The sequence below is a fragment of the Bactrocera neohumeralis genome, chromosome 3, assembly GCF_024586455.1.
Source record: "Bactrocera neohumeralis isolate Rockhampton chromosome 3, APGP_CSIRO_Bneo_wtdbg2-racon-allhic-juicebox.fasta_v2, whole genome shotgun sequence".
Taxonomy (NCBI): Eukaryota; Metazoa; Arthropoda; class Insecta; order Diptera; family Tephritidae; genus Bactrocera; species Bactrocera neohumeralis.
Genome location: NC_065920.1, coordinates 42,927,430 through 42,951,417, shown reverse-complemented (window position 1 = coordinate 42,951,417; position 23,988 = coordinate 42,927,430). Strand labels below are relative to the sequence as shown.

The 23,988-nt window shown below is 37.8% G+C and overlaps 1 protein-coding gene and 1 non-coding gene across 6 annotated transcripts in view; one reads left to right on the top strand and one right to left on the bottom strand.

Annotated features, from left to right (window-relative positions):
- Positions 1–21,859, top strand: part of LOC126752512 (protein outspread) — a 173,005-nt gene extending 151,146 nt beyond the window's left edge. For 3 of the 5 annotated variants that reach the window (XM_050463360.1, XM_050463361.1, XM_050463359.1), the window contains 7 exons: positions 10,166–15,141; positions 15,211–15,345; positions 15,423–15,559; positions 16,501–16,650; positions 16,713–16,824; positions 17,138–17,549; positions 19,406–21,859. In XM_050463360.1, coding sequence (XP_050319317.1) covers positions 10,166–15,141; positions 15,211–15,345; positions 15,423–15,559; positions 16,501–16,650; positions 16,713–16,824; positions 17,138–17,549; positions 19,406–20,799 — 7,316 coding nt within the window. In that variant the 3' untranslated portion in view covers positions 20,800–21,859. Of the gene's footprint in view, positions 1–8,706; positions 8,779–10,165; positions 15,142–15,210; positions 15,346–15,422; positions 15,560–16,500; positions 16,651–16,712; positions 16,825–17,137; positions 17,550–19,405 lie in introns of those variants that run through there. The other 2 variants (XM_050463362.1, XM_050463364.1) reach the window with 2 other exon arrangements.
- Positions 21,860–23,473: 1,614 nt separating this feature from the next.
- Positions 23,474–23,545, bottom strand: Trnap-agg (transfer RNA proline (anticodon AGG)). Its single transcript has one exon. It is a non-coding gene; the product is annotated as a tRNA-Pro (tRNA).
- Positions 23,546–23,988: the final 443 nt, after the last annotated feature.

Sequence of the window (23,988 nt, the reverse complement as noted above, 5' to 3'; positions counted from 1 at the left end):
TGTCATTACTCATTCAGCTCGCAAGTGATGACAACAAGTTGTGACCTGTCCGTAGATCATGCTGCATGTCATTAAGGCATTTCATCTTACACTGAACCGTCTGTCAGCTCTTTCAGAATCACTCATTTTTCATTTCATTGCATACCGCTTTTAGCTTCTAGTGTATTTCCTGTATTGGTCCACTAGCTTTCTGGCAGCAACCACTTCTACCGTTCCTATCTTTTTAAGGATATTTTATGACATATTTTGATGTGAGATTATTGCCTTAATTGCCGCTTGGCGAACGACGTATACATTGATGACCTTTACGTGACTTTCTTCATTGTTAGCTATTTCAGCAGCTTTCTCAGTAGAAAAGACTACCACCTGGATGGTACTATAGTATTCGAAAAGATTCGCCTGAGATCTAGTCCCGCCTAATGGTTTCCTTCGGCGCCCGCACCATCAGCCATTATGGATCCGTCGGAATAGATGTTGCAAGTACCGTTGGCGATTCGAAAGTTTCTGCACCGTCCATTATCTTTTAATAGCATTTGAAAACTTCTCTCTCAGATAAAGCATGAGAGACTCTATTTTATCCACCGATCCCAATCTTGCAGCTGATTTTATTGCCTAGCTCTCCGCTGCAATGTCGATTGATGACAGGTTGACTAACCTTTCTAGTAAAAATTTCGGAGAGGTCATACGTGTCTTAACAGCTTTCTGCATTCAATCTGGCAGCGGTACATCATAGCAACAGTGAAGTATGTTTGGCTTGACTTACATTAATGCGTGAGGCTAGATTTCTGACTACTTGTATATACCTAGACCTTCGTTTCGACTGTTCCTTGCTCTGTGGTGGGGATCAGTGTTTTTTGTTTCGGAGGGTAAATCTTCCAAAGATGCTGCCGCTGTAGGAAATCATTTTTCGGGATCACGCCCAATTAACATTCTCTAACTTTAGTGGAGTTGCGGAGCTGTACGCCTACGCCATTAACTCCGGCTGCTTTAGCTTATATTTGACTCTGCCGTACCGTCTATAGGTATTATTTCAGACTAAACTCCCTGCGAAATTATTCAGCTAGTCTTAAGCTTTTTCGGTGCCGTTCTCCTGAGTCCTTGGATCACTATTGCGGCCCACTCTTTCGTTTTCGCCCATACCAGCTTTGACTGCAGCATGTGGCTTATAATATTGTCACTGTTTGCTTTATTATTCCTTGAACAGTTCGATGGTTCTCTCTACTGCGTATCTCAAGCAGAAGAAAAATATATGCTCGGTATTTTAATCGGCACTGCTGCAGATTGAACATTTTGCCGAATCTGTGGAGGTACTCCTTAAAACAGCCATGGCTTGTTATGAATTGCGTTAGATAAAAGTTTGTCTCCCGTGTTGTCCCTCAATCAAGGCTAGTACGTTATTAATGAGCCTATGCGTCCATATTCCATTTTCTGCCGCGTGCCATTGTATTTGCCATTCTTCGAAGCTCACCTACCTCTGCCTGGAGATCCGTGTATCCCCCTTTATATTGCCTGTCATAAAACGAAGCGACGCAAATATTCTTCAGATTGCACTTATGTCTACTTTACATGAGAGATATGGCTCCCGGCGATTGGCCGTCCACAAAACGAGATCATAGACTCCGTGGTGATGACTTTCGGTGCACCTTGGTATGACTCATCAAAACCGACGTACAACTACGTTGAAACTAGTTAAACTAATTTTTGACAAGCGCCATCGATTGAAAAGAATCAACATATACACATGTGCATGATTCGTTGACGGTCACGATAATCACCGAAGGGACTCATTGATTTCATTGCGAGATTTCCCTGCCGAAACTAAGAATTCCAAACACTCTTTTCTCTATTGTCTTTATATCACATAGCTGCCGTACCAACACACCGATCAAAATCTGGATAAGGATTTTCCCTTATACCCTTTTATGCCATAAGAAATGTAACTGTGACGGATATTATAGCTCGAATATTATATATCAGAGTATGAGTGTGGTCTTTATCAGTTGTCAGCGAATCATTTCATCCTTCAAATTGCTTGTGGAAGATGCTACGAAAATTCTTTGTGACTCAGTTCAAGTTCGACTCAAAACTTTTTGCATAAACTCAAGGATACATAGTACAAATGTTTAAAAGGTAGTTATTAGCAACAATGTAGTATCACACAGACTGAGTACTAGCATATTACTCGTAATAAGTATATTTTGTCAGATTGCATAAAATGACGCACATGTTGCAAATAAGTGTTTGTGCTTGCGCTTGTGCGTAGGAAAACACATCATCATTATAGCAACAAAAGCGAAAGGAGAACTGGCAATTTTCTCATGCCTATGCGCATATTATCAGCTATTAGCTATATAAACTACATTTTATTATGGTTCTTAAAATGTGTATGGTTATCAACTTAATTACAGTTGGCACCTTATGAGTGGTCTTCCAAGCTGCCACACATGCGTACATACATATAATATGTGTACGCTTATGCGCTTTTAATGCAACTTTACGCCTGCTTAGGCTCGAAAAGGTTCTTTTTTGCGCGAAACAATACAATGTAAGAATATATATATGCATGTAATTTATATATGTATATGTATATAAATATGTGTTTGTGTGTGTTACATTAAAATATTAGTAAACTGCTTACAACTATTTAAGTAGATATTTAACTACGCCGGCATGTGTGTTGCTGCAGCAAAGGACACAATGCTGGCACTGCTTAACTGTGAGCTGATGCCGATAACGACGCTGCCGCTGCTGCTGTTGCTCAGCTGTGTTGAGCTGAGCTGGTTATAAAATTAAGTGGAGTAGTTGTTTGGTGTGGTGTGGCGTAAAAATATCACAAGCATCATAAATTCCGACGCTGTCATAGTCTTTTACCGACACACCAATTAAATGCATACCCCTCATTTAACACAATAACCTTGAACCTTTTCCAACACACGCACTGCATATCGACAACGCGGCTGTTGCTGCATTTTCTGCCGCCGTTGTTGCTGCAGCGGCACCACCCTAAAACGATGATCAGCGTGATGATGAGCATAGCGCAAATGCAAAAAACAAAACGCACACAGAACGCGAATATTGGCAAGAAGAACGCCTGGCAAAACACCGTTCTTACACCAACTACAATTGCAAGCAGCACCAACAAGCGATCAGTCTCGAGTCGGTCCAGACAACTTTGCCGCCAACTCACTTTCAACTCATAAAAACGCTGCTCAATCAAGATAAACATAACATTTACGCGCTCCTGGTATGCAACAGTAACACTACTACCACATATTTGCACCAACGCCACCACCAACAACAACAGCAACCACATACTATGTGTATCATCAATATTGCTGATGAGTAGTGCTAGTATTGGATCAACGCTCATGGGCCAGTGTTCAGTTATTGGTCCATTGCATCCTTCGGTCTACTAAGCAGCGCTTATGCGCCAGTTAGTGATGTCTGGTGAACATCACCTCAAGCGTGTGTGCGTTTATACAGTACGAGCACTTGCATAAAGGAATCCATAGTGTATGGGTTTTCGCAGCCACCACAAAAGCCAACATTTATCCGCATTTATTTATTGCATTAATGCGTCGAAATGTTGCGCTTTAGCAGAGGGAGCTAAAGTTCAACAGCAGACCCCTCAGCCTAAAATTTTTCAGGAGGGCCTCAGGCAACAATTTCAACGCAACCTAAATACTGTGTGTATGTGTATGTAGGCTAGCGAATCCTTTGTTACTGCTCACTATCCCCGTAACATATATACCATAGCGTTATGATTTTTATTTTCTCATTCACCAGCGGCTGTGTCTGGTTAGCTCAGCAATGTCTGCCGCTTGGTGGACGCCTGTGTTGCCACTTAGTGCGTATGCTGTTTATTTGTTGTTAACTCTCTTCATCGACCTGTTAAAATTCAACCGCGCATGAAAATCTTATTGAATCGCCTGCAGTCATAAGCGGACTCCAGCGCACATTTGTACATACCCACATATGTGCGTACACTTGTCATAAATGGAGTATGATCGGTGTGTAACAGTATGGACGTCGTCTTAATGGCGTAAAGTTGATAATTCCTATGCACATAAAATATCGCTAGGCTTATGAACACACTGTCGTCAGTGCGTGTAAATATATACATATATACATATATGAAGGGATTTAAAAGAGATCCTTTCCTTGTTATGAAATAAAAGTATTAAAAAAATTTTCAACAAAGGTCTAACTGTAGACAATTGACAAAGTCATTAGCTGGACATAACGATAGTAATTGTATAATATCTCAGAGAACTCAGTTTGAGGAGACTTATACCTTAGTTTTGAATATCACTTTTATTTTGACCTCAAAAAATATTTAGATTCATAGATGGAAGAATAGAATACTAATGCTTAAATGATATGCTGAAGTGAGCAGTGGGGCAAGCAAGACCCATATTTATGATTTTTTTTATGAAATAGTAAAAAATATTTTCAAAAGTCAATGGTACATTATGTATGATATTTCAAGAATAATCTGTTAAACTTTCATTTGGAAATATTAAAAAGTACGGCAAAGGCAGCAATTATTCTGGAGCGTATCAGAAAGAAGTTGAATTGTGGTGCCCTCATAAGTTGGTACGGCATCATCTGAAATCAAAAATCAAATTTATATCGTTAGAGTATCGCTTTGCTAAGGTAATGAGAGTGGTTTTATGAAATTTATTTTTTTCATAATTTGGCAAAACTTTGAAGGAAAAAATGCTGATTTTTCCCTAAAAATCGCTTCATTTTATTATTGTGAAATAAAAACAAGTAAGGAAGGGCTAAGTTCGGGTGTCACCGAACATTTTATACTCTCGCATGATAAAGTGATAATCGAGATTTCATTATCCGTCATTTACATGTTTTTCAAATACCGTATTTGTGTAAAGTTTTATTCCGCTATCATCATTGGTTCCTAATGTTTATACTCGTATTATACAAAGAAGGCATCAGATGGAATTCAAAATAGCTTTATATTGGAAGAAGGCGTGGTTGTGAACCGATTTCAGCCATATTTCGTACATGTCATCAGGGTGTTAAGAAAACATTATATACCGAATTTCATTGAAATCGGTCTAGTAGCTCCTGAGATATGCTTCTTGGTCCATAAGTGGGCGGCGCCACGCCCATTTTCAATTTTTAAAAAAAGCCTGGGTGCAGCTTCCTTCTGCCACTTCTTCCGTAAAATTTAGTGTTTCTGACGTTTTTTGTTAGTCGGTTAACGCACTTTTAGTGATTTTGAACATAACCTTTGTATGGGAGGTGGGCGTGGTTATTATCCGATTTCTTCCATTTTTGAACTGTATATGGAAATACCTGAAAAAAACGGCTCTGTAGAGCTTGGTTGACATAGCTATAGTAGTTTCCGAGATATGTACAAAAAACTTAGTAGGGGGCGGGGCCACGCCCACTTTTCAAAAATAATTACCAAATATGTCCCTCCGTAATGCGATCCTTTGTGCCAAATTTCACTTTAATATCTTTATTTATGGCTTAGTTATGACACTTTATAGGTTTTCGGTTTCCGCCATTTTGTGGGCGTGGCAGTGGGCCGATTTTGCCCATCTTCGAACTTAACCTTCTTATGGAGCCAAGGAATACGTGTACCAAGTTTCATCATGATATCTCAATTTTTACTCAAGTTACAGCTTGCACGGACGGACGGACAGACGGACGGACAGACGGACGGACAGACAGACATCCGGATTTCGACTCTACTCGTCGCCCTGATCACTTTGGTATATATAACCCTATATCTGACTCTTTTAGTTTTAGGACTTACAAACAACCGTTATGTGAACAAAACTATAATACTCTCGTTAGCAACATTGTTGCGAGAGTATAAAAATATTAACAAATTTGAAAAAACTCTCCAACATTACCTCCTAAGCTACCACATAACCTTACCGCCTCAGCCTTACCTTAGTAATTTCAAAGCGATCAGTGCAGAAATTTTGAACTTATGAGGGTACCGTCTTTGAAAACGGGAGTTTTGGCGAAAATACTTTATAGTTTTGAAATCTGATGAAAAACCTTCAGCTTCGTCACTTTTACTTCAACCGACTTGATGCAACATTCTTGAGATGTTATGCATTCATTTAAGAATAATTTCGAAAAGAATGAAAAACCCTAAAGACTCTCCATTCTAGTTCTTATTATACTCTCGCAACAAAGTTGCTAAGGGGAGTATTATAGTTTTTTTCACATAACGGTTGTTTGTAAGTTCTAAAACAAAAATGTTATATATACCAAAGTGATCAGGGTGACGAGTAGAGTTGAAATCCGGATGTCTGTCTGTCCGTCCGTCCGTCTGTCCGTCCATCCGTCCGTCCGTGCATGCTGTAACTTGAGTAAAAATTGAGATATCATGATGAAACTTGGTACACGTATTTCTTGGCTCCATAAGAAGGTTAAGTTCGAAGATGGGTAAAATCGGCCCACTGCCACGCCCACAAAATGGCGGAAACCGAAAACCTATACAGTGTCATAACTAAGCCATAAATAAAGATATTAAAGTGAAATTTGGTACAAAGGATCGCATTAGGGAGGGGCATATTTGGACGTAACTTTTTTTTTTTTGGAAAAGTGGGCGTGGCCCCGCCACCTACAAAGTTTTTTGTACATATCTCGGACTACTATAGCTATGTCAACCAAACTCTACAGGGTCGTTTTCTTCAGGCATTTACATATACAGTTTAAAAATGGAAGAAATCGGATAATAGCCACGCCCACCTCCCATACAAAGGTTATGTTGAAAATCACTAGAAGTGCCTTAACCGACTAACAAACAACGTCAGAAACACTAACAGGCTTTTTTTAAAAATTGAAAATGGGCGTGGCCTCGCCCACTTATGGACCAAAACCCATTTCTCAGGAACTACTAGACCGATTTTAATGAAATTCGGTATATAATATTTTCTTAACACCTTGATGACATGTACGAAATATCGGTTCACAACCACGCCTTCTTCCAATATAACGCTATTTTGAATTCCATCTGATGCCTTCTCTGTATAATATATACATTAGGAACCAATGATGATAGCAGAATAAAACTTTACACAAATACGGTATTTGAAAAATATCCGTCTGCTACTCTCTATTTCTTACTATACTAAGATCTTTGTGAATTTTTTTATTACAAATCTACCATGGTAAACCTGTTATTTTTGTTCTAGGAATTTTCGACTGAAAGCTCTGTAGTGTATCAAAATTGGTTGTATATGTCATAAACCAAAGTTGAATAACATAGATCCAAATCTTCCGGAATAAAGCGCATTATAAAGGGTGATCCATTTCAAGGTTTCCTACTTTTTCAAAGAAAAAACACAAGAACTTCAAATTCAATGGGAAATGTTTATTATCATTCGAAATAATATTCTATGGCATTTATATGGCGGTTCCGTCTCAGATGATCCATCCTTTGAGTTTAATTTTCAATGACTCGTGCGAGCATGTCGACTGTCAACTGACGAATGACACTTGGTGGCCCATCGACCGGCCCAAAACCACCTGCTCACCGAAGTGTTCTCTCAATAAATCCATTGATTAATGGGGGGAAATCACTAGATCTCGGTTACGTTCTCGCTGGTACAGAACGTGAATGTTCTTGATAAAGTTGAATGGTTTGCAAACATTATTCAGGCGTGAGTCTTTGCATGTTGAAATCCAAAACAATGCCCAATCAATAAAATATATAATAAACCTTTATTACCAATGCCAGGTCTGCATATCAGCGAAAGGGGATGTCAATACATCCTTAGACTTTAGTATATCTGCTCTACCCTATATATTATAGTGTTGATCCTAGCACATTGCCCTGAGATCTACTCGACCTTATCGATCCTTTATCGACGCAGTTAAATATTTCCTGGATTTATCTATTATGATGGTCTGCGATTTTTCATGAATTTGAGTAGAATCTGAAACTAAAAATTGCATTAAAATAAAGGAGAACATTGTCACTTTTATGGCTTCATTAGCATTTTTAATATTATAGTTCTTGACGACTTTAACGGACTTAGTTTTTTTATAATCCTTTTAATTTCAAAGTTATTGCCGTTGGCGGTACGGGTAAAATTGATAGCTTAAAGCCATTTTCCGAAATTAAACTATAGTGCACTGTAAGGGAGTTTTAAGATGAACCAAATAAAATAAAATTTGTTCAAAAACATTATTGGAAGTTGCTTAAACTAAATAAATTGTAGGATGTTAGGATAGCTGTCAAAGTGGTATCAAAGTAAACACTTGTTTTTGACATTTATTTTCAGCTTACTTTGTAACTTACCAAACTATTCCCCCACAGTTGGAAGGTCTTCACCGCAAACACGGCAGTCATATATTCAAAATTCTACTCAAACTCTATTTATCATAAATCTTGTGAGCTAAAAAGCCTAATATTTATAAAGTAATAATTTCAAAGCAGAACTAAGTTTGATTTAGAAAATAGTGAGTCAATTTTTATAATAGTAAATTTCCGTCAAATACTCTTATTGCTTATAAACTTAGGTCCTCATAAGGTTCATATTTTTTCTTAAGTAGAAGCGGAGCTTTTTTATTCCTAATCATCTTTAAGCTAAATATTTTGCCACTCATTCTCATTTGAATATTTTTAAATAAATATAGTATTTCTAACATACATATTTTGGACACTAATAGATAACTGACTAAATAAACATCTTCTTTTACTTACTCTTAATAAAGCTCAAGTGCATTTTCCAGCTTAACGGAATGGGTGACATACATACAACTTTACGAAAATATATTTAATCATGTGTAAATATTAATAAAAAAATATTTGCTTTAGCAAATATTTGGCTTTTCTGACTTTCTCAAAATTTGTTTCGCTAAATAATTTAATTTTCACCGCTTAATCGAAATTACACCTTTTAAAATAAATACTTAGTTTCTTAAATGTAAGTTCATATAGCCCAACTTTTAGATGTCATATTGACATACATCATTCTATATTATTTTGACGCATTTGTTATATAAGAATAAAATTACATTTTTCTCTCAAGCAATCTCTTAAATTTTTCGAAAGTTTTATTATTGTTAAGAATAGTTAACAATTTGGGGTAATAACTATAGCGAATCGACCAGAAGCTTTTACTTCCTCAGTAAATCAGCTAAGACGTGAAACCACTGATTTCGATATCGAATAGCGAATCATAAATTTTCCAATTAGCTATGGAGCAGTTCGACCTTACCGATTCTTATGTTCGAAACTCTGATTGGATTTCTGGCGGGTTCACGGATAACTTGGATTCGCTACTGTTTTCAGCAAAGTATCGAAATTACCATTATACATATAAAATGTGGTACCCAATGAAATACGTATCCATGTTGGATTCATGGGTTTAGCTGTATGAACATTTCGCCTCTATATTTCTGTCTAGATTTTAACTTTAAGAAATTTATAAAGAAAGAGAGGCAAAATGAATTTAAACGGTTTAATTTATTCTAAATTATCGGAGATCTGACGGTATTAATAACCTTAAAGAGATGAAAACTGAACAGAAGTGATGGAAAACTAACTAATTATATAGTGAAGTAGTTAACTACTTACATACGTGATACATTATTTCGAAGCATTGTTTTAGGGTCGGCTTATACAAAGTTTTACATAGCATTCGCTACAAAACTTGGGTAAATTGAATTCTGAAACTATTATTTTATACAATAGTCAATTTAACGAGATATGCAACAAAATTGCGGGCTTCTATGAAAATCAGTAAAAAGTTGTAATTGAAAAGGTATAGGAGGGAATCAAACATTGTATATGAGTGGAATTATTATGATTAAAGCATACATATTTCTGGATTTGCGTTTTGTGAATTTTGAGTCAGACCCAGTCTTTAATTTTTCGAAAATATTGCACATTTTTTCTCGTATATCCATTAAAAATTCGTGCATATTTATTCTTTGCAATGCATGATAATTTTTAAGAATGAAATTCAGAGTTGAAACATTTTGAGGTTATAATACGTTTTGAAAATTGAATAATTACTTCAATCAGTACACGCTCTATATATGCTCGCGACGCCTTTATTAGTTTCACACCAGAACAACAATTTTAGCTTTAGCTTGATTTCGCAATTAGTCTAATATATTTTCGAATGACTGACGAGCAATTTCCTTCTCTTCTATTTGTTACTTTTAGTATCATCATCATGTCTACTCATCGAGGATATCCGACGGGACGAAAAGACGTACAAAGACATTGCCAACACAATAACAAATCTAAGTCAACAGAAAAATCGCTGGTCCAATACAACTGTCAATAATGTACTCAATAGTCATCTGCATCATACAGCGGCGGCGGCGGCGGAGAAAAATTCGCGTGATGAAACCGATTACCATCGACCAACGAGCAAACAACAATTACAGCATCATCAGCAGCAGCAACAGCAACAGAAACAGAACAATATTTCTAGTTTGAGACCAAAGTCATTACCATTGGCAGCGAATTCGACGCCTGCCATTGTTTCGGCCATAGTCAAGAAGATACCGCCAGTTCTATCGTCATCCAACAACAACGGCAACAACAACAATAATATGAATACTAATAACAATATTACAGCATCAACAAATGATGGCAGCAATAAGAACAACAATAGTACAAATGAAATTGGAAAGGGGGTTGTTGGCGGTATTGGTCTGGGCAGTAATAAGTGCAAATCTAGTCCACGATTGCAATTACAATTGAAAAATCTACAACAGAAACACGAAAGCAATCAGCACCGACAGCAACAACACTTGCAACCATCTAAACAACAGCAGAGGCAACAACAGGCGCACGAAAGAGGCGATCCGGATGGCGGCTGTAATCTTGACGATCTTTCCACCAACTACCTGGCTAAGACGGCAGAGTTACGTGTCAATCCGCCTGCTGAGGAGTCACTCAACACCAAAAAGGGCTGGTTAATGAAGCAAGATAACCGCACCGGCGACTGGACGAAGCATTGGTTCTCACTGAGCGGTGCGGCACTCTTCTATTATCGTGACCCGGTGTCAGAGGAACGTGGCGTGCTAGATGGCGTGTTGGATGTTAATAGTCTAACAAATGTAGCGGAAGTTAGTGCCAGTAAGAGTTATGCCTTCCAGCTGACATCCTGGGATCAACGGCGCCTCATTTTGGCAAGTCTTTCGCCCAGCTCACGCAATAGTTGGATTGCCATATTACGAAATATTGCCGGTTTGCCCGCCCTGCTGTCGACCAACAACAATACGAACAACAGTAGCCAGCCGCTTACAGATGCAGATGTGCCACCAACAGTGGAATTGGTTATCAAAGATGGCGCCGTAACACCAAATATTAAAAGTGAAATTGAGAAAGATTTCATTAAGGCGCAACGCAATCACGAATTGCACAAAAAACCGCCAGCAGCTCCAAAGCATAATCATCAACATGTGAGTGAATCTAGTCCCCCTGCTACACAACAGGTTCTTTTGCAATCCAACAACAGCACTCCAGCTAAAGCTGTTGTTTCCACAACTGTATCTACACCAAAAACCACACATTTCTCTTCAGACGAGGAGTACCGTACCGCCTCTGAGGGCGGTCGACGAGACAGCGTTGACTGGGGTTCTCCCCTTTCACCGTCTCCGCCAATTACAACTTCGATTTTGCGAAATCGCGATCGTTTATATGCTCGTGCAGCAGCTTCAACGGCCGCAAGGTCACACAAGCGTAGTCATTCTTCACCACCGACGTCTCGACGTAGTACTGTGGATAGCGTTGGTTCGGATGAGCTTTCGCCCCCACCTGTAATGCATCCTGTGCAGGAGGAACTAAGCCTTGATAAAGAATTACAATTCCGCCTCAGCGTAGCGGAGAAAGAGCGCAATATGCTGCGCGACGAAGCCAAAGAACGGGAGACGCGCATGTCTGAATTGTTAACAACACTGGAACGTACAGAGCAGCAGCTGAATGCGCGCTTGCATGAGATGGAGTTAGTACGTGATAATCTAACCGCGCAGCTGGAAGAGACAAAACGAAATGCCGAGGATATTGTAGACCGGTTGACGGACGAGTTGGAAGAGAGTCAAAAGAAGATAAAAGATCTTGAAGATCGGCTAGCGCGTGGAATTGACGAAAATGAAGCGCTCTACAAGCGTGTACATGAATTGGAAGGCAGCAGTTTGAATAGTTTTAGCCAGATGAACCGGGGAAAACTTAAGCGTATGGACTCGTTGAGTGATCTCACCCAGATCGGTGATATTGATCCATTTGCATTAGAGCGAGATCCGCTTGCTGATGAGTACAATGAATTGCGTACGCGTTTTGAGAAGGCAGTTAACGAGATTAAGGCAATGAAGCGTGAACTGAAGGAGTCACAAAATCAATTTGATTCGTTGGAAATATCGTATGCAGCGCTTAAGCAAGATCTTGAACGCAAGGAGATTGAAGATCGTGCTCAAGTACAGATGATGGCAGCACGTATACAGGATTTAACACTAAAGTACAGCAGTTCGGAACGCCAAGTGCGTACGCTAAAACAAAAGATGGCTAAGTCAGAGCGTAGAAGATCACTTTCACTCAAAGGTAAAGAGCAGTTAAGTATACCCAAAGAGTTAGAAATAAAAGTATGCGAGTTGGAAGCGAAAATTGATGAAATAGAAAAGCTGAATAGTGTAAACTCAGAACCAATTCGTACAGTTTCCAAAAAATCTTCAAGAAGACGTTCACTTGAGAGTAACGCCTGCAATAGCGATCCACTTCAGTTCATGCTACGGCTGAATGATTTAGAAAAACGTTTAGACGATACGTCAGCTGCAGGTTCCATTAGTTCCACCTCTACGCCTACACCGTCATGTAATACTCCAACTATTGACAATTCAACATTGAACTCTGCTAAAATTTCTGAGCACTTGCTCGACCGACTGCGTTGTCTTGAAAGTGTTTTGGTAACAAGTCGAGATCGCCTAGAAAAAAGCCTGCATCAGTTACAAAACCTACGCTCTTCCCATAGCCGCCGCTCCGTATCACCTATCACCGATCGAAAAGATTCGTACCGTTTAGTGGAACGTTGTCTCAGCGAGGTCGTAAAATTGATTCGCGAATCTTGTGAAACTTGTGTAATCAGTGGAAGCAGTGGCGACAAATATGCGGTGCCTAATGTAATGCTGCTGCCTGATTCGAATCCGGTGAAGATTGCGCTTACACAGTTGGAGTCACAATTGCGTACCAAACTTGCAGAGCTACTCAAGCAACGTCGTGTGTTGCGTGAGCGAAACGAGCTAACTGAACGCAAGAATATGGAACTTTTAGCGGAGCGCGTGGCGTTTGAAAGTGTATGCTTTGGTAAACTTCGTGACTCAGTCATGCGAGCTGAAAACCCCGAACTCTTCTGTGAAAAGCAAACACGTACGGAAGTAGCGGAGACGTCTCACCTAATGACGATGCTTAAGGCTAAGCTTAGTGGTAAATGTGCGCTGAAGTCCAGTGGCACACTCGATATTTTGGCTGGAGTATTGGCACGTAGACTGATGCTATCTAACTATCGAAAGGAAACAACCAACAGAGAAATGCTTGATCCTGTCGATAAGAATATCATGGATGATTTGCTTAGACAACAGAATGAAATCAATCTTATAGCCAAACGTTACAAAAATAATGCCATGGAAAATTTAGCGAGTGGATTAGCGGCGGAAACCTTGAGTTATATCTCTTCAAATGACTTAGTGCAAGGAGCTGTACAAGAAGCTTGGCGCCAAGCGCAAGAGACCGTAAATGCTGAACTAGTACAGTCTGAGATTGCGCACATTATGTTACGAAATGCGGAACGTTTTGAGCAGTCACTTACACCTTCATTTGGTTATACGCTCACCGCCGAGGAACGTCTTTCTTTCGAGAAATTCGCTGATGCTGTGCATGATGCACTGCGTAAAGAGATGGAATTGGCTGTTGCACAGCTGACTCAATGCTACAAAGAGGCCATACAAAAGATGAAGCGCGGTCAATGGCGTCTGCAGCTGGAACAGGAGCGCAAAATATCGGAAGGCCGGCAGTTGCTTTCCGATTTTGCGGATATAATTGCGCATAAAGCGCTTGTAGATGCGCGCATAACCGTTTTGCGTGGTGAATATGTCGAACAACAGTTGGCTAAAGAGAACCCCGATCATACACAAAAGGACTGTCAGGCAAATAAAATCGGTATTACTGCACTGCAACGATACGAGAGTCTTTTTGAGGAACTTTCAAATGATTTGCAGATCAACAACGCCGCCGATATACTGGCCGATGCTGATTTTGAATTCATCTACAAGCAGCATACAATAGATTTTCTGAACGATCGACAGGTGTTATCGGAAATCTCAACGTTCCTCAGTCAATTGGAGGATTCGCTAATAGCATTGCAATGTGAGGCTTCCGCTTCCACAACGTCCATACCACGCTCAACCGTCTCTATAGAAAGTTTACAAGATGTTTGTCACAAATGTGGGGATTTACGGCAACGTGCCGATCAACTCTGCCAGGAGATACACCGTGCCCTCAACACACCCTGTCAGCATTGTCGTCAAGTTCACGAGAAGCTGTTGCGATTGCAGCAGCAGCATGAGCACGAACTTTTGCAACTACAACAGGCTCATGCCAAAGATAAGAGTACATATATGCAACAACTGGAGAATCAACGTAATGCCTTCAAACAGATCGAGGCGGAAAAGGATGCTGTCAGCGCTGAACTGCAATATAGCAATGAACTGTTGGAGCAGCGTGCAATTGAGCTGGCAACTGTTAATGACAAATTGCACACCAAAGAGCAAGAATTGCGAGGCAAGCAGGGCGATCAATTATCGCTCTTGCAGCAACTTGAGGAGCAGACGGAGAAAGCACGATCTCACGAGGAGGAGAGCAATGCTTTAGTGCAGAAATGTGCTCGACAGGATGAAGAGTATGCGGTATTGCTACAAGAACGTGACTATCTACAGTCAGAACTTACTAAAGAGAAGGAACGCAGCCGGAGATTTGAGCGTCGATTAGAAATGTTAGAACTGGAACACAGTAAACAACTGGAATGCCTGCAAGAAACATATCGCGATCAATTGATGGCACATTCTCCTGACTTCAGCAATGTAAGCACTGATGATGAGAGCTTCCGACAGCGATACCAAGCAGAAATCGAACAGCTCAGGGTGAGTTTGGCTCTTTTTCTCGAAGAATTATTAACAAACTAAAATAAAATTATATTATTATACTTGTAGACTCTTTGTGAGAAAGGGCTTTCGGCTATGGAATCCTCACATCGGCGCATTGTGGCCGATTTGGAGGAAAAACATCGTCAAGAAATTGAGCGTCTACTCTTGGAAAAAGAAACCGCTTTAGCTGAAGAAACGCAAGTAAGTGCAAGCTATATTTTCTCAAAATTATATGTTTTGAAAATGTCTTCATTTTAATAATGTGAGTTTTTCATTAGGCTACCTTAGCAGCATTGGATGCCATGCGGAAGGCTCATCAGAGCGAAGTGCAGCGCGAGGTGGCGCGTTTCAAACAGGAGTTTTTGAAACAATTCCAAAAAGGCGAACACTCCGCCTACACTGCCAAAGCAAATGAGTAAGTATAAAACTGTAAATTTTCGATTTTTACTAATCCTTTGGTATTAAGAAAAGAAATATAATTTGAATAACACAAACACAGTTAAGACCAGAAAAATATCTGCGTTCTGATTGGTACATATTTGGTTAGAGTGTCCCTCGTTCTAAGCTTTTGTACGTTTATTAATTGGATTCGTATTAAAGAGTCCTGATATTTAAACATTGTTATTGAAACTCTCAATAGAAAACCGTGTCATCCTTACTTACCTATGAAAACTGCTCTCACACACATGCTCTCTTAATTTTATTAAAATAACTCAAACATTTGCCGATTGGTATAAAGTCAACTGGAAGTTCGAAAATATTTCTATTACATAGTAATACGGGGGCTTTATTTTTCCGATTCAACCATTTTTGACATTCATAATATTTTTAGAAAAGCATTCTCTCCGAATTTTTTAACAGATTTTAACGATTGTCTGATACTTTCGATAAAAAGTTCGCAATTGGTATTTCGATCGATATATTCTTTATGTGGGGACTTCAATAGTTTTGGTCCGCTTAGAACAGTTATCGGTTATAGGGTAGCCTATTTTATGCGCACTATTCGGGCAAAGTTTTCTCCCGTTTTATTCAATGGTGCTTGATTTTTTTTACTGGAAAAGGGAATAATCAGATGGAATTTAAAATTGGGTTATATGGGAAGTATGCGATGTTTTAGTCCGATTTCGTCTGGAAGATAGGAATGTCAAGGTAACATTATATACCAAAGTTGGACTAATTTTAGACCACGACTCATTTGATTTATCGCGCTTTTAGTAGCTTTTGACGGAACCTTTATATGGGGAGTGGGCAGGGTTATCACTCCATATCATCCATTATTGCATGGTCGGTTGGGTGTGATTTCAGCTGAGTGAATTTGGTTATGATACGAATTTTTACTTTATTTTATATTTTTAGGGAGGAACTTGAAGAATTGCGACAGGAAATATTGTCATTCTCAGAAAAGTTTTCCATAAAATGCGTTGAAAATGCTTCGTTGGAAGAGAAGTTACGCAGTACAACGCAAAAGTTGAAGCATTTACAGCAAATGCAGCAGCTGGAGTTGAGGTATTGTTAGATTAAAACGATTTATTTCAATAATTTCAATTAACTTTCCATTCAATATACAGGAATAAGCAATTTCGGGCACATTTAGACTCTGAAGACCCGACAACAGCCACGAAATTCGTGCAAGGCCTTTGCTCAGCGAAGGATGATGGTGTCGTATGCGAAGACAGCGAGGTGGGTTTTCGAAAAAATTCATAAATATCTATTAAAATCGTAAAATATAAATTTATTATGCTAACTGTAAATTTTTCACAAATTACTAGTTACACAATTTTCAATATATGTATGTATATGAATCTTAAATATTTTTATTTTTCAAATATCTATTTTTATGCATATTTATTATGTAAGCAATTGTAACTAATATTTTATTAATTTACTAATGTAAAACTCATGTTGCTATTATTATTGTTTATTATTTTCTATTTACAAATGTATTTTTTGTGCCTATCGTTTCAAAATTAAAAAAAAAATTACACTCGTATAGGCAAAATCGCATGCGCATGGTGTGTTTCATGAGCTTGCCGATGAGAATACGGCGATTGTAGAAAATGTGGTACCGGTGCCAATGACGTCAACACAGAACACCACACCACCTACATGTACAGTTTCACTAGCTATTCATGGAGCATTGGCAACGACTAATCCATCAGCTTCTAATCTAGAAGCACCAACAAAATCAGTCAACAAACAATTTGCCACGCTTGTATCAGCTAATAAGAAATCTGAAAATATTGTTGTTGATAAACATAGAGAATATGTTAGTGATATTAATCAGAATAGTGATATTAATAATGATGTTGGTGATAATGATGAATTGAATGCCATTTTCTATACATATGAGCCCTGTTATAAGCAAAGCAATTTGCACTATTTTCAAAGTAGGCTGAGTTTTGAAGGTAACGGCATACAATGGTATACCTATCTCTTTTTGTCTCTTTCAATCGTCTCACTCTCTGTCTGTCACTATACTTGTTCTTCTGTTCTGTGTTTTATTTTCTGTGTTTCACTGTACTTCTATTCACATACATATGTACATACATATATGTATTCTTTTAAAGCACCTGCTATATTTGTTTTTGTGGGTGGCGTGTCATCTAAATCTTAAAAAGTAGAGTTGAATGTAAACTCTTTACTAGTAAACATAGGGCTCTTCAGGATATTTTTTATTTACTTTACATAATATACGCTTTTTATTTTAACCTTTTGTATACAAATCAGTTTCATTTGAATCCAATCTGATCTTGTCCATCTATCTTTGATTCGCGCAAACGAGTAATAATTCGATCATATTATATGAGATGTTAAAACAAATGGTCACTAAAACATAGCTTTCAAAGGTATATATTTTCACCGCACATTTATTCCGTCACATTGAATAAATTATTACTTGGAAGCACTGAACGTATCGACAGTTCAAAAAATAAACAATATGGATGATACATTACCCCTTTTTTGATTTTTTTGTAGAGAAATTCTTGTTTTCAAGGCAAATAGTCTGCATTCAGTTTTAAAGATGACGAAGTTGTGACAACTAGTTTAGGTTAGGTCGTAGGGTGTATCCAAAACCAATGGATCTCACCTAGACAGATATTCGTAACTACTTTTACTCAAAAACTACAAAAAGTGGAGGCCAGATCCAGCTTTATGAAGGTGGTTAATATCAAACCAAACCACTTCGCTCGGTTCGACAAAGGTATGTCTACCAGTCAAAACACTTACAATTGCGGGGAGATTGATTTTGTTAAGAACAAATAGTTCGGATGCCACCGCTCAATGATAACCGAATATTTTTGGCTCGAATTGGATGATATGGACTTGGACAATATATGGTTCCAACAGAACGCCGTTACAAGCCACACAGCGAATGTCCCAATCGATTTATTGAAAAGCAAATTTGGTGAAGGTGTTGTCTCACGAAATGGCCTAGTCAATTGGCCGCTTCGGTCGTGCGATTTGACTATTTCCTGTGGGGCTCCGTCAAGTCTTCGTACGAATATCGAACGTAAAATTCCAGCAGTATCGGCCGATTTATGCTTGAAACCCGTCAAAAATTGGGTTGAGCGTCTTGAACGAGCAAGCGTGCCTGTGGTGAAATCGAGTTCCGTACATAATGGCAGCGAATGTACTTTCACAGGAATAAAGAATTTCATTGAAATCCCAAGCCGATTTTGTTTTATTTTACTTTTGTAGCGCTCTTATTGAAGAACCTGTTACTTTTATATATATCCAAGGAAATGTCAAAACATGCTTATTTAGAAAATATAAAAACAAATTAAATTAAGGCAATAAACCAACGATAGCCGCGCCTTAAACAGACATATATTTTCTGTTTTATTCCTGACAGTACTGTCATGTGCATATATGGTTGTACATATATAAAGATGTGTTCTAAAACTACTATTAAAAATACAATAATTTTGTAGATATTCAAGTCGATCTCATAAAATTTTTTTGTATAAAAACTCGCCTAATAAATCACGCTACATAAATTCACTTCATTGTTGAAATCACTTCATAGTTATGTGTTTATTGATATATCTTTATTTACTCATTCTTAACTGCAATCCCTGTGCGGCACCATTCATGGTTTCAACTGAGCAAATCATTATTCTTCCAGGTTTTCTGGGCTATATTTTCACCGCTTCCATTAATTCACAAATAACAAGAAAATAAAACATATTAAAACCATTTAATTTAAATATATATTAGTCATACACTTATTAAAATTTTCTTTTGCTCAACGTCAAATTAGGTTTAAAATCTTCCACGTTCGGCAAGAGATTGAGAACAACCTCGCGGAAATGCACGACAGACGCTGCCAGCAGCATGCAACCAATAGCAACATGTGCGCCAATAACAACAACGAAATCGTCACCAGCATCATCCAACAAAGCGTCGTTGACTACAGCAACAACATTTACGCCACAACAAGCAGAAATCCAGATTAGTGCAAGCCCCGCAAAGAGCATGGAGGCAATTAAATTGCATGAGAGCAGTGTGGCTGGCCAAAACTGGCAGTTAAAGCAGCGAGTTGAGCAGAAAAGAGAGGCTGCAGTTTCGCAAAAGCAACAAGAACAATACAACATAAACACTTTAAAGCTAAACCAAAAACAACAATCTGAGCAAGAGCTGATTGTAGCTGCGCCCTTGGCTGTTGCAGCCGACATATTAATTACTTCAAATAGTCACAAGTCAAAAGCAACAACAACAAAATATAGCAATATACAAGAATTAACAAATGCAAGCCCCGCAAGCAATCCCTCTTCATCAACAGTAACATTAACACGAACAAAACCAGTGGAGCAACCAAAGATTTCTAGTGCTAATAAACATATTTATAATCCTAATTATAATAATAATAATAACAACAACAATAACAATAACAATAATCAAAGCAAAAATATCTCTAATATTAGTAATACTAATGGAAATGTTAATACTAAAAATATTATTGTTGAAAATAGCAATATAAATGTACATAGTGTTAGTGCAATAAATACTAGCAGCAGCAACAAAAGCAACAGCAACGGTAAAAGTTTAGTGTTTGCAACGCATGAGAGAAGCAATAATGCTGTCGTAAAAACGCAACCAATGATACAGGAATGCGCTGTAACAACAACAACTGCAGCAAATGCAACAACAGCAACAACAACAACAAAACCAAGAGCCATTGGTTATATGCACGTGGCCGAACGTAATGCCATCAACTTAAATAGTTTCACAGATTTTGTGCGCAAAACAACAACTATTGGTAAAGATACTAAAACAACAACAACAAAAGAGGAAACCAAATTTGGCCCCACTTGCACTGACTCCAATGACAGCAACAACGATGATGATGTTGGTGATGATGCGCCGCAACAAAAACAACAGCAGCATGCAATATTTGGCAACAGCAACAACAATACGCAAAACAAATCAAGTGTTAGTAAAGTATACAATACAACTACAGCTACAGCAGTGTTGGGTAGGCGTACGCACGAACAGATCCCCTTTTGTTCGCCCACTTCCGTTTCGAGCGGAAGTGAAGCTGAGCATGCGACTATGTCCACAACAACGAAAATACGAACGCCATCCAGCACCGCGACGAGAAGACCGACAACCGCGATTCAAAAACACTTGAGACGATTCGAATTGGAGATTTAGCAAATGGCTTATATTTTTTCCAATGCTTACTTATGATACGTAAAATACTTATATATAAATATAATAGAAAATTATTACCCGTTATCATATGCTGAAATTCAAAATATGCCAAACTATGAAGTAGTAATTGAAACTAAAATGCCAGCCAGAAAATAATGCTGATGATTTTGATATTTACAATTATATATCCTACGGAATCTGTGTAGATACATATGGAATGTATTAAAAATGTAAACTACTAAAAAATATTGGAAAAAATCTTGAAAATTATATAAGCTATTTCCCTCGTATTGAATTTAAATTGAATTCTGTAACACTGATTCTTTTTATTTTAATTTTTTATAAATAAATTTCTAAGTTAACAAACCATGTAAATTCAGAGTTAATAATAGTCAGAGTTGTTCCAAGGCCATAAATGAATACATATTTTTTTAATGAACTTTTATTTAAAAACATTTTAATTCACTACCGGCCAGGCCGTTATTTCAAAAAGCTTCTTTAACAAAATGTTTTTACGGCACTACTTTTTTCGTACAATGCTTTCTTTAAGCAGAAGCGTTAATGCTTGTTTTTGTTGTTTGTTTGTTAGGCACGCAAAGTTAATAATGTGCACATTTTAATTTAAACTTTATTTGATTTAATATAATCCATAAGAAATATGAAAACAATTTATTAATGTTAACATATACCCCTTACGTATTGTATATTATTATTACATAATTATTAAAAATTAATATTCACTTGCATTTTGTGGTAACCTTAATAAAGAAAATTATACAAAGTGTTGAAAGCATTATATAATATTATTATATTTAAAAAATAATTCATATGCTACTGCATATATGTAGTAAGCACATATTCTTGTTTCAGAATAATTATTAATTTTATTGTATGTAGTAAACGTCTTTCCCTCTATACTCTTAATTATGTTATATAATTCACGTATGTTATACTAAACACCAATTTTCCTCTACGCTATCTATCGAAAGTTTATGATATTACATACATAAATAAAAATGCGCCTTGAAAATTGTTAAGCAAATCTTTTAATTTGAAGTAAAATGATATAAATCACAAGGAAATGTTAATATTCACAAATAAAAAAGTTTCCTTACTAGAACTTGATTTTGATCGTTCAGTTCAGTTCAAATTTCGTTAAGATATCTTGTCAAATGATAAAGTGTTTTCATACAAGAACTCAATTTTGAATGTTCTGATTGTATAACAGCAATAAGCTCTAGTCCGATGTCGACGGTTCCGAAAAATGAGGAGCTTCTTGAGGAGCCATCAGTTGTCCTGTTCAGCTTATTTAAAGAATTTACGTAATCAAAAATATGTGTTGAACCGGTTCTCGTAAATTGCAGGCTCTTATTAAAGATACCGCGCTTGAAGGTTTCAATATTCTTATTGCTTCAGTTATACTGTTAGGGTTGTATTTTTATTTTTTTTTTTTTGTTTTGTTACAAAGCAACTTTTGTATACTAAATTTTAGAGCTTACTCACCTTAACTGAGTCATTCATGTCGCTAATCTTTAGACAAACGCGTATTGGTTTCACGAAAGAACACTTTAACCTCGAAAGTTTTGGTATAAGGTTATTTTTTCCGATAAGTGCAAGGTTTGTGTCCTTAAAATCGGGAGGTGTAAGATTTTATCGCAAAAAACGGGCACTGTACTCAATTAGGAAGACTTCCTGCCTACTGTAAAGCATGGTAGTGGTAGGGATATGGGGGTACACGTCTGGTAATGATGATCATCGAATAGAAAGTATAGAGAGATAAGGAGCCTAAGCATACAGCAGACATAGATAAGCCTTAGTTACTCTACAATGTTCCCAAGCGATTTCGAATATCGGTCGATTTTAATTGTACAGAGCACGTAGCAAAGGGCACGCTCTAGTTGTCTGTATGCTTTGTTTTATTTATATGCGGTTGTCTTAAATTTAATCTCTTTTTGGTTTAAAAAATTACATATTTAATACCTTTTATAAATATAAATAGAAATGTATAAGGTATATGAAAGACGAAATATCTCCTGGCATCAAACAAACAGTCGGCGCACTCGCGACTTGACTCCAACGTCACTGTTGACAGTCATAAATCCGAAGTCGTCGATAATTTCGTCTATCTTGGAACCAGTATTAACACCAACAACAATGTCAGCCTCGAAAACTGACGCAGGTGCTACTTCGAACTAAGTAGGCAATTGAGAAGTAAAGTCCTCTCTCGACGAACAAAGACCATACTCTATAAGTCACTCATTATTCTCGTGCTGCTATATGGTGCAGAGGTATGGACGATGATAACATCTGATGAGTCGACGTCACGAGTTTTCGAGAGAAAGGTTCTGCGAAAGATTTATGGTCCTTTGCGCATTGGCAACGGCGAATATCACACTCGATAGAACGATATCCTTCGACATTGACATAGTTCAGCGAAATAAAAGACAACGGAGGGACTGGCTAGGACATGTCGTCCGTATGGATGAAAACACTCCAGCTCCAACAGAGGAAGACGTCCCCTCGGTTGGAGAGATCAGGTGGAGAAGGGCCTGGTTGTCTTTGGTATCTCGGCGACTGGCGCGCTTGAATTATTGCCTCGTTAAAATAGCTAATATTTTCAACAAAAAAATCATTTTATTATTATTAAAAATAGAAATAAAAAAATAAATCCCTTGGGCTCGTCCGGGATTTGAACCCGGGACCTCCCGCACCCTAAGCGGAAATCATACCCCTAGACCAACGAGCCAGTTGCTATGTTGGTCGCCAACAAATAGTTTCGATCGTTTTTCCAATTGGACCAATTGCGAACGATCGCATTTTAGACCAATTGAAAAATATAATAACTATAAAAAATATATTGTGGTTACAATAAAAAGCCAACAAAAAGTAGTTACATGTGCATATTTATGTAGTTTAGCGTAAAAGTATGACAAGGCAAATTTTTATATGTATGTACAAAGTTATGTCGTACGTGCATAAAATCATTCGGAATATGAATGTAGTGCGACATATCGACGAGTGAACGTATAGAAAAGAGAAACCAGCTGCTACTTTATGGCGTTTAATTTAAATACAGTCGAAACCCGATAAGGCGACTATTCAGCAATTAATATACAATTTTCCGTAATATTTCATGTGACAAGTTTCAACGGGGTTGAAGCTTTAATGGTCTCTTAACAACGGCGGATC